This window comes from Triticum urartu, chromosome 7A (assembly GCF_056163025.1).
Source record: "Triticum urartu cultivar PI428250 chromosome 7A, HENAU_Tu73, whole genome shotgun sequence".
NCBI lineage: Eukaryota > Viridiplantae > Streptophyta > Magnoliopsida > Poales > Poaceae > Triticum > Triticum urartu.
In genome coordinates this window covers 715,536,865-715,550,771 of record NC_141879.1, presented here as the reverse complement: position 1 = coordinate 715,550,771, position 13,907 = coordinate 715,536,865, and the positions used below count along the sequence as shown (strand labels likewise).

The following is a 13,907-nucleotide window of genomic DNA, read 5'->3' as shown; positions in this document are numbered from 1 at the left end:
CTAGTTTACAGAAAGTATACATCTAGTCACTAAAGGTTTTTTCGGTGATATTTCATCCCTTGAGTCTCAAAACCGGGTAAATTTCGTCCAAAACCAGATCTGAGGAGAAAACCGGCCACATGGAAGCGGTTTCTCTCTTTACTCGCCACGTAGGACAAGAAATTTAGTCAAACATTGACCCACCCCACCATCGACAGCTTTCTTCCTCCCCAATGCCATCACCTCGGTCTCCCTACCACCAGCCCGACAACCACCGGCTGCACTGACCCTCCTCAACCCGCCACTATGTTCCTCCTCCACTGGGTGCTCTGCCCCGCTCTTCCGCTGCCGTTGTGTCGTTCCTTCTCCACAGAACCCGATATCCAGGATGTACTGGCCAGATCCGCCGCACCAACAGCCGTAAGGTGGGGATGCGCACATCCTTCCCTCTCACCCTCGATCCCCCGCGCGTCGCCCGCATCTCCCATGCGACACCCCCCAATCCCTGCTGACAGCAAGCTCAACCACGAGATGAGGGTGAGGGCGAGCCGCAGTTCCCCTCCATTCGATTCGCGCCCACCTCCCATAACGGGATTCGGCTCATGCGCCACCACCCTTCCATTGCTCCCTTCGTGTGTTCTTTGGTGCAGCAGGCTTCGGTGAGCTACACCCCGACGAGCTCCAGCATCGATGACCTAGCTTCCTCTCTGCTACATCGGGAATCACCTTCCTCGGATCTGAGCTCTGACCATCTCTGTCTCTCCCTCGTGGACGAGGTCCTCATCCCAGGACCTCAAATCCATTTGCCCCTACACCATTGCATCTCGTCTCCGTTGTGGAACTTCCCTCTTTTTGCTCACTGACAAGCTCCCTACGTGGTTGACCAGACGACGACAGGAGCATGGGCTCGAGCAGCGCAACAGTGAGTGTGCTTGACTAAATTGCTCGTGCTATGTGGCAAGTAAAGAAAAACAAAATTGCCTCCATGTAGCCGGTTCACCACTCCGATATGGTTTTGGACGAAATTTAACCGGTTTTGGTACTTGAGGGATGAAACATCACCGAAAAAATAATCTCGAGGGACTAAATGTATACTTTTGTGAACTTGAGGAACCAAGAACATACTTCTCTCTTAAATAAAAGATAAAAAATTCTGAAAATGTTTTTGAAATAAACTTGACCTTTCATTCTACTTGTGGAAAAAATTCCACAAAAAGAAAAAAATCCCCTTTAACTTCTTTAAAAAACAAACTTCGGCCAAAATAGTGTGAACAGTGTTCTTTAATAACAAATATATTTTTTGCCCTGAAGTTAATGTTGGTTTTTTATTCGTGAGAATTTATATACTAGTGCATATACTAGTACAAGAAGAAAGTCAAATTTACTCTAAAAAATTTCTTAATTATTTTGACTCTTATTATTATTATTATTATTATTTATAATTTGTGTCCATATAGGGTGCAGATACAACAAGGAACCAAGGGTTATTTCCCAACATGTAAGTTACTTTACACGATGACAAGGTATAATTAAAAGCACATGTGGTGCATAATGGAGTCATAGTTGGTACTTCTAAATAAAATGGTTAGTTCTTAGTTGGAAAACCTGAATGCTCTTTCCTTGGCAAGTGCACTTTGAAGGGATACCTGCCCAAGAATTGCGACAACCATTTAGGATTGTTGAATTGTAGTGGCAGTTTGTCTAAGAAATTAAATCACTCGTTAAACATTGTGGATATGCTAAGTAGCTTCTTGATCTTAGTAACCTCATCAACCAATCTGTCCATGTACTATAATGCAATCTTATCACAGTGACGTTTTAGCCCACAAACTAAATCATTTATATCAGGCTTTATGTAGTACAATCACTTCACTCCGATCCAACTTTTTGTCCGCTAATTTGTTGTGCTTCGCCTATTTTCAGAAAGTGGAAAATTAATTCTTCTGTTGAGATGCATAGATTGTTCAATTCTGCATATCTATGTAATAGGTAAAATTTGCAGGACGAAACTTAACACAGGCAGTCCGAAACAGAACATGCACAGGGTGTCCAGGGTGAGACACAACACATCACTTGTTGGATTATTAAGAATTAGGAAGAAAATTGTACCAGAAACCATCACCAAAGCAGCAGTGAGATGATTGTACAGTATCCTGCATGTAGTTGACATGCAACCCAAGGAAAATTATGATGTAAAAGAAGTAATCAATTCTGCATCTCATGCTTAACTCACCTGTTCGAAGCCTTGAAGAATCGATATTGTTCCAACCGATAACCGTATATAGCCGAGGGGACTATTGCCCCCCCCCCCCCCAAGCCCAACACAAATTCCTGAAGGATAGGTCACATTAGCGGGCAGATTACTACCAACCTTGTCGAATGCTTTGCACTATGCAGGGACCTAGGGACCATCCATCCTAAAGGCTGTTTGCAAATCTCCATAATGAAAATATGATGTTCTTCTCAGCAAACCCAAGACTGCACACGTCATAGTAGATGGAAACACTCTTCCTAAATGTGCACACAAATCGGGCATCCTGGAAGGCCCGAGTGAGACATCTCTTGCAGTCATAGCCCTCTCTGTCACCACGACATCTTGCCAGAGCATATGTTTTTTCCTGGCTGGAACCAACTATCTTCCTGTAGAACAAAGATGGGGAGGAGGCGGCTGCCTCAGGCAGCGTGGCAGACAACTCTTCCAGATGCGAGCTGTGTGGCTGGATATGTAGATCTGGAGTGTACATTGATGCAATCCGACTGTTGAGAACGTCAAATCGATGTGGAGGCTCCTAGCTAGCTGCGTTATACTTTTTCTTAATAATAATAAAAAGAATTAAAAAGACCGATTTGACCATTTCTTCGGCCATCCCCGTCTCATCTGCACACTAACAAAAACACTGAAGAAAGGCCCGTTACTGGTCTGGCACATGCCAAAATCACATGACAATATATAACACCCAGGGCAGGGCCTGAATCTAGATGTATCTACATCCGATGATCATGCACTTGACTGAGACTTTGTTAAATTTTAGCCGATTGAGATTTAGCAGATCTGTGGTTCAACTTAAAAGGATGAATGTATCAACTAGAACAATGTATCTTTCGCCTACAAAGCTATCCCGTGGATGCCGTTTTTGGAGCCCGAGCCTTTTCTTGATTTCCTGAATTGGAGCAATGGTTGGTTGAGGCCGTAGCCTATGTTGCAGGGATACGTCACAGATGTGCCGTATCGGTGCAGGATACTGCACCAGGACGGGGATACGCCCGGATACGCGTGGGATACACGTATCCCTTCGTATCACATTTTTTTCGAATTAAAATAAAGCAAAAAAATCAGAGTGCGGCTGGGACACGCATGAATACATCAGGGATACGTGAGGGCCCGGCCTGGTAAGACTCGATCTGCAGCCCATCAGAAGGCCTACTCGATGGATAGATAAACCTTGTTGCTGGGCTTTTTCCTCTCGCCGTCATCTTGCAGTTGCCAAATCGCGAGACTAGTTTCAGCGCATCTCCAGACTCGGCGCCGGCGGCACCTCACATCTCAACTCGTCTCCATTCTCCCAAGTCTTCCCCATCCGGAATCTGTACTGGACTCAAGTAAGCTTCAAAATACATTGCTTCAAGATCTCTGTTTTCAAGCATGCTATGGATTAGGATTTAAGGCAGAACGAAGTGCATCTATTTATCTATTTTTCTCAATGTTACACTAGTAGAAAAATGATTAAACGTGAAGCACATTAGTGCCGGTTTGTATTTGAGCCGGCACTAATGTATACATTAGTGCCGGTTCCAACGGCTAGCCGGGTCGCTTTCATTAGTACCGGTTCATGACAAACCTTTAGCACCGGTTCGTGCCACAAACCGGTACTAATGAGAGTGGTGGCAGGATGTTGTCAGACTGGGGCCCCTCCAGCCCCTTTAGTACCGATCCTTGACACGAACCGGTACTAAAGGTCGTCCTACATAAACCCTTCGTCCACCCGAGCTCGCTTTGTTCTTCCCCTTTCCCCTATCCTCTCTGTTCTTCCCCTCTTCCTCTCGAGCTCATCACACATTTTGCCCAAAATTTGTCAAGATTTGAAGGCCCCCATCCATTCAAATGATCATAAAGGTTAGCAACTTTGTCCTTTCATTTCTCATTGCTAGACTAGCTCTTGCAATGCTTTATATAGTGATTAATTTGTGAGTTTAGTAATTTGGGAGGATATATATATATGTGCTAGTATTTGATTTATATGCAATATGAGGTCAAAAATAACACTTAGTTTGCATATCTAGGTGTGGTTTACTTAGTGCCTTCTAAATCTCCGTCGTAACCACCGTCGGTCGCCCGCACCATCCCGTCGCCGGCACCACCTTGTGGTGAGCCTCTTGTTCATGAAATTTTATATAAAAATTGATGTTTGTGTGATTTGGATATATAGTTACTCGTATAATTATCTTACCCGTACGTTGTTTGTTATACATATAGTGCCATGGTTTTGATATCCATCCCCGTCGGCCCTCGTCCTTGTTATGATTTGGATGTGGTATATATATTCTCTTTTAAAACTAGTTGCATTTCGTGTTTATGACAAATTATGCCCATCAAGTTCACATAGAATTTTTTTTCTAGGAGGTATGTGAACCGGAAATCCCAACCGACCCTATTGTCGAGAGGTTAAATTTAGTTGAAAGAGAAAATGAGTACTTGAAAGAAAAATTGAAAAGAATTGAGGGGGAGAAGATGGAATTGGAGTTGCATGTTGCCGATGTCGTCGATGATCACAAGATTAAGATGGAGAAAATGCGCTTGAAGATTAGAAAGATTAGAAAATATGCCATCGATAGTGAGGCTTGGTATCATTATGCTGTTGGATCCATTGTTACCTTAGTTGCGATCTTGATCGTATTTGTTGTTGCATTTAAATGCTTTAGCTAGAGAGTTATTTGTTTGTTGCATTTAAGTGTTGTATGAACTTTATATATGAACTTGTATTAATTTGGTCTATTCGGTGTTGTGTAATGAAGATGAGCCGGCAATGGATGTACGATGACCGATGCTCTCCCCAGTTCGTTGAGGGCGTGCATACTTTTCTGCTTGCGGCTGAGGTAAACAAGCGGGCGGATGGTTTTATGCCTTGTCCATGTGCTCGCTGTAAGAATGGTCACAATTACTCTACGTCAAGAACCATTCACGTCCACCTGTTTAAGTCCGGTACCCATGATGTCATAAAAACGGGTAGAATGAGTATAATATAATCTGCACGTACGCACACTCCGGTCGACCGACCCATTGATCACGCGAATATGAGGACGACGATGACTATCACGATCAGGGTGAACCAGCCCACGAGCTGCACAAGACACAAAACAATTAAGTATTCAAAAATCTGAATTAGTTAATCCTTCAATGTCAACATATAATTAATGAGCCCATCACGGTCAGGGTCTGATCGTAGTAAGATGGCCTGCACGTGTGTGGAGATTCTGTCCGCCCCTACGTACTGTGCACAGGGAGGCCACGGGGTCGTCGGAGCTGTCTAGCATGGGCTCCAGAAGCAGCGCCTCCACCGTCGTTGGCACTTGAGTGAACGGGTCCGGGAACTCCGGCAGCCCCTGGTGCTGGTGGTGGTGGCCGTCTGGTGGTGATTGCCGTGATGATGACCTGGCCATCGTGATGGTGATGATGATGGCCGGGCATCATTGATGGAGATGCGCCAATCGATGCTGAATGATGGCTTGCTGGGTGGAAATAAGATGCGTACCATTGCGAGGGTGTGATGGACTATGGTGGATTGTTCTGGGTTGTTATCTATGTTGGACGATCCGAGTTGGGCCATCAACGAATAGGTCATGGCTTGGAAACTCAAACAGTATGTATTTTACATTCTAGTGCCCTGTAATACAGTTATCAGCCAGGTCCCCAGCCGTTTGATCATGCGACCTGGGATTGTTGGATCAGCCTTTTGAAGCACACCACTGAAAGTGCGTTATATCGACTAGAGGGGGGTGAATGGGCGATTTTTATGAATTCTTCATTGAGGAATTTGCTAGTGGGGAAATTTCTTAGCGAAGAACTACTTGCAGCGGAAATTTCTTGTAATGAAGACAAGCACAGAGTACAGAAAACGTAGTCACAGGATAACACTAGATGAAGACAAACAGACTGAAGAAATTGAACTGAGGAAATTGAGAAAGTCTTCAGTCAAAGTCTTGAAACATAGATATGACAAGCAAACAACACAATGATAAGGAAACAAAAGAGTTGAGGAAATAGAACCAGTTGGCTTGGTGAAGACAATGATTTGGTAGATCAGTTCCAACTGCTGTCTCAGTTGTACATCTGGTTGGAGCGGCTAGGTATTTAAACCTGAGGACACACAGTCTCGGACACACAGTCCTCACCGTATTCTACTTGAGTTAAGGTCACACAGACCTCGCCCAATCACTCGTGGTAAGTCTTCAGGTGACTTCCGAACCTTCACAAACTCGGTCACTCGGCGATCCACAATTCCTCTTGGATGCTCTAGACCATGACGCCTAACCGTCTGGAAGAAGCACAGTCTTCAAAGGTAACAAGCGTCGGATCCACGCAGGATCAATCTCTTCAGTGATGCTCAATCACTTTGGGTTTGTAGGTGTTTGGGTTTGGGTTTTCCTCACTCGATGATTTTCGCTCAAAGTCCTCAGAGGATGGGATGCTCTCAATTGACAAGTGTCAGTTTCTCTCAGAGCAACCAACCAGCTAGTGGTTGTAGGGGGCGGCTATTTATAGCCTAGGGAACAGCCCGACATGATAAGACATAAATGCCCTTCAATGATATGACCATTAGGTGGATAAGATATTTTGGGACAGCTGGCGCGCAGCACAACAACGGTCGGAAATTTGAGGTTCAAAATCCTCAGGGCTATCATGTTCCTCACTGTGTAGGCAATCCGCACTGGCGAATTCCTAACTCCTTAGTCAGAACAAATTCCTCAGAGACCAGAAGAACTTCGTCTCTGTCACTGATGAAATTGACTGAACTGTATGAGATTTCCAATGGCTTCACTCGAAGGGATTGGTAGGTGTAGGATTTTGAGTTGAGCATCACATGGAAATTTTTCCTTAGTATTTCCTCGACCCTCTTTAACAGTACGGTGTTTCCTATGACTCAAGAAAGAGAAAATGAAACTACGAAAACAAAAGTCTTCACGCTTCATGTTCCTCGAATGAATAACAAGTCTTCAAGGTCACACCAATTTCTTCACTTTTAAAGTCTTCATAAAGTCTTCAGAATACCAAAGTCTTTAGTCAAAGAACTTCATTTTTAGGGGTCGACTTTCTCTGTAAATATCAAACTCCTCATAGACTTATAGACCTGTGTACACTAATAAACACATTAGATCCTTAACCTATAAGTCTTTAATACACCAAAATCACTAAGAGGCACTAGATGCACTTACAATCCCCCCCTTTTTGGTGATTGATGACAACACAGGTTAAGTTTTCAATGGGGATAATCATATGAAGTGTAAATACTGATATTGAGGAATTTGATTGCAAGATATAGAAGAACTCCCCCTGAAGATGTGCATAGTGAGGAATTTGCTTTTGAAGCAATGCACACTTGAAGAGTTGAATCATGGAGATCTCCCCCTATATCTTGTAATTCATACACGCATTTGATATATAATATGAAGAATTTGAACTGCATGATGAAATATGGTGACTGACGAATTTCAGCATGCGTGCGATAATATTAACAAGGAATAAGCATGCAGAATAACGTAGCAGAAGTATCAGACCACCATCGGGTTTAAGTTTACAACTCGATCCAATAAAAGTTTCAGAAGAACGAGAGTTGTAACTTAGCAAAAAAACGCCCATATAGTAGACCCGCTTGAAGACTAACCCAAATTTCTCCCCCTTTGTCATCGAATGACCAGAAGGATCAAAACTGAGGACTAACGCCCCTGAAGATAATCAAGTTGATGAAGGAGCGCCAGCGTTGTCAGGGTCGATTGTTGTAGTAGGGCCTGCCGCTGTGTCGTCCAAGTCTTCATGTTCATCAGTGTCACGCGATGAAGAATAGGAGCTGGCCACCAAAGAAGGAACCTTGACCTTCTTGTATTTCTTCGGAGGAGGTGCAGACCAGTCAAATTCTTCCTTGAGACTCATTTTCTTCAGATCTTCAGCGCTGTAGACATGAGAGAGAACAACCCAGGTACGGTTGAAGGTTTCATGGAGGTAGTAGTGGTTTTTCTTCACTGTATTGTGTGTGAAGGTCATGTTGTGAAGAATTGAACCAAACTGACGCTTGACCCATTTATGATTGCGATCAATCTTCTGATGAAGACTGAGGAGTAACTCACGATCAGTCATCACCCTGGGTGTTGTGGCTTGAGGATTTTGCTTGGTGTTGTTGGCGGCAGAGTCATGAGTGGCAGAGTCATCATTGATGGAATAGGATACAGCCTTGCGAAATTGACCATCCAATAGACGAATGCCTTCATCTATCACAGCAGCTGCCTTGCCTTTGTCATCAGCTGAGGAAAATGTCCGTTTGAGGACTTCAATTGGAGGCAAGTAGCTGCAGTGGTTCAGAGTGTCAGCTTTGTAGTTGAGTGAAGACCTTGTCCTGATGAATCTCATAATCCACGGCGCATAAGGCTTCAGCTCAAATGGTGACATAGTAATATTGGCCAGAGTCCTCATGAAGAAATCATGAAAGTTGACGGGAACACCATGAATGATGTTGAAAAGAAGATTCTTCATGATGCCAACGACTTCTTCATCATTTGAGTCGTGGCCTTTGATAGGACTCATTGTCTTCGACAGAATGCGATAGACAGTCCGAGGCACACACAACAATTCCTTGACGAGGAAATTGGTTCGAGGGGCCTGCCCTGGCTTCAAAGGCTTCATCAAAACTTGCATGTAGTGATTTGTAAGCTCATGTTCACTATAGACACAACGTGCACCTTCAAGGGGAGGACTGAGTGGTAGGGCACGAAGCAATTCAGAAGCTGGTGCCTTGTAATGAGTATTTTCTTTCATCCAGTCCAGTACCCATGAGTTCACATCTTCAGAATCTCCTGTGATCTGCAGCGTTGCATAGAACTGAAGAATGAGTTATTCATTCCAATCACAGATGTCAGTGCAGAAGTTTAGCAGCCCAGCATCGTGAAGAACACTGAGGACTGGCTCGAAGCACGGCAGAGACTCCATGTCCACGTGAGGAATATGTGCATGATCGAAGACTTTGTCTTTGTTAAACAGCACTGAGGAATAGAAATTTGCTTGACTAGCAGTCCAAAAACGCCTCTTCCTTATGCGAGCAGAGTCATAGAGGTTGTAATCTGTGAAGAATACATGCTCGCCAAAGAAGTCTTCAGCCTTGAATTTTTGCTTCCTTGAGAACGAATCATTTGGCTTTGGCAGAGGAGTGTCAGTGAGTTGCATCACGACCTTAGGAATCGCGATCTCAGGTTCATCAGTCTGAGGAATTTCTGATTCCTCTTCATGTGCAGTCTGTGTTGTCACATGATCAGCAGCAGCAGTTTCTTCAGCACTAGTGGCTGGAATGTCTTCACGCACAGACGAGGTGGGATGAGTTTCTTCAGAGCCCATTTGAACTGTTGGTGCAGGGGACTGAGGAATTTGTTGTAGCGGGGTGAAGAGTGGATAATTTGGATGCTGACTTTCCCAAAAGTCATCATTCATCACAGGTGTTGTACTTCCAATATCCACGTCTTCATGTACATTACGTTTATGAATATGCAATTACATAAATATTGTGTTGGAAACTTTTACATGGATATGAAACTAAATAGGTCAGATCAATCTGACCTTTATGATTAGCATTTGTCATTTCAGATGTTTCTCGAACCATCCAACCATTAGGGCAAGAGCTTGTTCATCGGTTTCGACTTCGAATGGGTTGGTGACATTGTATCTACAAGCAAAGCCATGGCAAACTCCTGGAAAGATCTTCCCGAAGTAAGGTATCTATAACAAAGCAATATGACATGAGGCCACGTAGCACTTGGGTTAAAAGACCTTCTGACTAGTCATGTCAATTCACTTATGAGATGGTGTATTGAAATCTTTGGTCGGTCTAACACCATTTTCACAAGCCTACCTTTTTTTATAAACCTACCAAATCCAGTAAACAAAGTGCAGAATTACACATCCACGGTTGTACCTCCGTTCTCATTTACTTGTCGAAGAAATGTTACCGCCTTAAACTTTCTCACGATACAAAGTAACAATGTTTTTTTATAAAAAAATATTGCAGAATGTGATAATTTTATTAAAAATACTTCATAAAATAGTAAATTTGACATCAGAGGAAATAGGGTGTAATTGCGCACTTCAAGATAATCCACCTACAACCTTGTCAGGAAATATGAGGCCTTATTCAATAAAAATCTTTATATTTCTTCATTTTGGTAACGTTAACATGTGAGATGCGTAGCAATTATACACACTACGATATTCAAAAAATGGATCTTGTCCTTCAAAAAACTATATTTCAAACTTTGGAATAACAATGCGAGCATAACTATGTTAATGGCATCAAGAGTCAACAAAATCAAAATTAACTCACCTTGTCACTTCTTTTGCGAAGGGCATTCAAAAACTGATATATGAACTTTTGTGGTGTAGCTTGGTCATATTCGCCTCCAAGGATTTCAATGGGACACTTGACCTCTGAGTTCCAGAGAAACTTCAAATATGAATATAAGGGAGTCACACTAAAACTAACAACCTCATAAGTAAAAATAAAAGTGCACCTCTCATATCACCGACAATGACTGAGTAAGGATGGGAGATGACAACTGCCTTCACCTCATTCATTTTCGCTACCTCCACTGCGAACTTTCCTGTTAGTGCAACATAACAAAAGGATTATTGGATTAAGTCTAGGATGAAAGGATTAAAGTTGACTATATTATGATTTCTTTCAATAATGTATACTGATTTCACTGACCACCCCAACAGTATCCTCCAACTCCAAGACTAAATTTTCGCTCTTTTCTCAAGGTTGCAAATATTGGTTTAGCATCTTGAGCAGCTTTTACCTGTTAGATAAACCAAGTAAATAAGATAACACTTGCAAAATTATCTTGACAGTAAATCTATTTCCGCCCGAACCACTACAGAACTTCAACAAAATATACCGGTTTCTTTTGGAACTTACCACTTTGATGATAGTATACTACAAGGTGTATTAGACTAATAGTCGAGAAAAGTAATGTAAATGTTTAATAAAAGTCAAGGGAATGTTATTATTGGAATATATTACCGGAGAGTGCTCACTGAGCCATTGTGTGAGGTTTTCACCTGGTGCCCCCGTTAAAGGTTGCCCATTAAAGAAATCAGGGACCACGACATAGTATCCAGCTTCACCAATTTTGTCTGCTATCTTCCTTCCTTGTCATGTTAAACATTAATCACAACCATACATGATTTGAAATTGATTCATATACGTCAGTTTGGGCACGATCCGCCAAAAATAGTTCGTGCCCAACAGCACTAGCATCAGCCAAAAAAACGAATAACCTCCTCCCTATAGGCCCGCTGCTGGCCTCCATGTATGATCCTGCAAGCGTCGGCCGTAAATTTGTCCTGTGTATAGCAACGCTTTACACGATTTCTACTTATAGATGTATAGATATTGGGATAAAGAAGTTATTGACCGGCACGACACTCTATGCATGCTCATGTAACTTTGTACATACTATTTAACTTAAACAGCAGTGCTACTACTTCCTTCGGAGGACGATAATATTAGTCTGACACAGGAATTTAGGTAGTCAATTTAACTGGAAAACATATACATAATACAAAAAATACATATTTAGAAACTTTTGTTGATGACAAATCTAGAAAATACCTTCGAAGCCATACAATCCATTTTTCGGTAATGAAATCAAACACATAAAACCCGTGCCTGACTTATATCACATCCGAAGGAAGTATCTTGCTTTGCTTTTATATATAAGAGGAAGAAAGGGAAAGTTGTTGCTGAACCCCACGACATGTACACTATACATCCAGAACATCCATTTTTGCGTTGAATTATGTAGGCATAAATTTACTTTTCTTTTATTTGAAACTAAACCATGCATAAACACGAAACTTAACGCATAATTTTAGGTCTTTTTGATGGAACAGAAATACTTAAAATGATCGGCAATGGATTGTCGAACCTCAGCAACGGCGCTTCGAATCCTGAAGAAATGAAAATGGAATAGCCATGTTCATGCAGTTCTTCACACAAAAGGAAAACAAGCCAGATATGCAAAAAAATTGCACAATATGCAGTGAACCAACATGTCCCATGTACAATTTAAACAAAAGAACTAACCGTAGACGTCGGAGGCCAGGACGACGGCCCGGTCGGAGTGGATGGCGCCGGTAACGTAAGCCGTGTAGCCAGCAAAGTCATGGACGACCTTTCCCGCCTCGACCCTGGCGGCCGTCATGTCCGGCGGGTTGTCGTGGCACTGCGAGTGTGGTGGGGCGGAGACTGCTCTGCCGGTGAGCACGGCGAGGCAGAGGAAGAACGGGTACAGAACCTCCATAGCCATGGCTCTCTAGCACACTCAGTTTGTTGTGCGGTAGGTGGACTACTGGACTTCACTGATTTGCAGCTAGCGGTAGGTGGCATGGAATGTTTTCCTTGCAGGGAAGTGGCGTGGAAGTTGCCACGTTGCTTCCTTTCTTTCCTAGTCTTTTCTTATCTTTTGGTGCGTGTACTGTTCTCTGCTTGAGCGCATCATCTTCCTCCTTTCTGTTTGACCCCACGGCTCATAAGCGACAGCCGAGGACGGCGAAGGGTCACCATCGTTCTGTTCTCGCATCTTCTATTAGTACTAATTTGTTACAATCCACTATTTTTTTCGAGAGAATTTCTGATTTATACTTTTTTAATCATGACAATACAACGAATATCAAAAATGATAAAAATTACATTCAGATCCGCAAACTACCTAGCGACGATTATAAGCAGTGAAGCAAGCCGTGCAACCATGCCATATAAACATGTCATGCATGCAGATCATAAATTACATTTTTTTGCATTACTCCATGTATGCAATGCCACGTCATCGATTCATGCATGTTAGTCATAGATTATTTTTTACATTAAATTTTGTATTGTAAATGTGTTGTGGGGTTGCAGGATACCTATGTAGTTTACTCTCCCCATTTTGTTAGACACCACATTCTTTTAACCTTATTTTTATTTTTATATTTATATGCTTCATATTTATATTGTTTTTAAGCTTAATGTGTTTCCCATACATTTTGGATGATCTTGCAGCGACTATTTACACATTTCTTTTATCAAGGTTCCTGCAGCAATACGTGGGGCATCATCTAGCTTAATTGAGTCATGACGGCGAAGGCTCAACAAAACAAGTCATGCCCGCTAGGAAGGCGAGTAGGCTGGGCGACATAATTGGCTGCGGACTCCGCCTTAACATGGGAATCTAAAGGTTCTCCAGACTTGGTTGTCACTCAAATTGTGGACTCCTATCAACGTGGGAATCTAAAGGTTCTCCAGACTTGGTTGTCACTCCACTGTCATGAGATCAGAACCCATTTTAATCTGCAACGGCGTTTTGGCGTGATTGGTTTAAACGGTGCGCCCCTTGGAATCCAGGGATCACGCCATATACGAATGTTTCCTCCATTGCCCACTTGCCAAATATATCCTTGCTTCACTAGCTCGAGACCATGCCCAATGGCAAGCCATGTTGTCGATTTGTTCCCCGTAAATACTGTATCTGTGATGGAACCGGATGGATAGTACTTAGCCCGCAAAACATGTGCGCATAGGCTGTCCGGGAACTCAATAAGCCTCCACGCTTGCAGCAATAGCATTGCTTGGTTAAACAATCTCAAATCTTTGAATCCCATGCCACCTCTTCCCTTGGGTCTCAGCATACTC

General features: G+C 42.8%; 1 protein-coding gene across 6 annotated transcripts; it reads right to left on the bottom strand.

The window, feature by feature from the left end:
* Nucleotides 1-3,586: 3,586 nt before the first annotated feature.
* Nucleotides 3,587-12,641, bottom strand: LOC125519429 (endo-1,3;1,4-beta-D-glucanase-like). 6 transcript variants are annotated; one of them, XM_087534519.1, is made up of 7 exons: nucleotides 12,321-12,632; nucleotides 12,163-12,184; nucleotides 11,256-11,379; nucleotides 10,941-11,031; nucleotides 10,744-10,833; nucleotides 10,557-10,660; nucleotides 3,587-3,610 (listed from the first exon to the last, which is right to left on the bottom strand). In XM_087534519.1, the coding sequence occupies exons 1-7, from the start codon at nucleotides 12,541-12,543 to the stop codon at nucleotides 3,602-3,604; spliced, it is 663 nt and encodes a 220-aa protein (XP_087390645.1). In that variant the 5' UTR covers nucleotides 12,544-12,632; the 3' UTR covers nucleotides 3,587-3,601. The 6 variants fall into 6 exon arrangements, with proteins under 6 accessions (XP_087390645.1, XP_087390643.1, XP_087390644.1 ...); XM_087534517.1 differs by lacking the exon at nucleotides 3,587-3,610 and adding an exon at nucleotides 5,173-5,318 and having other exon boundaries at nucleotides 12,321-12,634; XM_087534518.1 differs by lacking the exon at nucleotides 3,587-3,610 and adding an exon at nucleotides 6,423-7,325 and having other exon boundaries at nucleotides 12,321-12,634.
* Nucleotides 12,642-13,907: the final 1,266 nt, after the last annotated feature.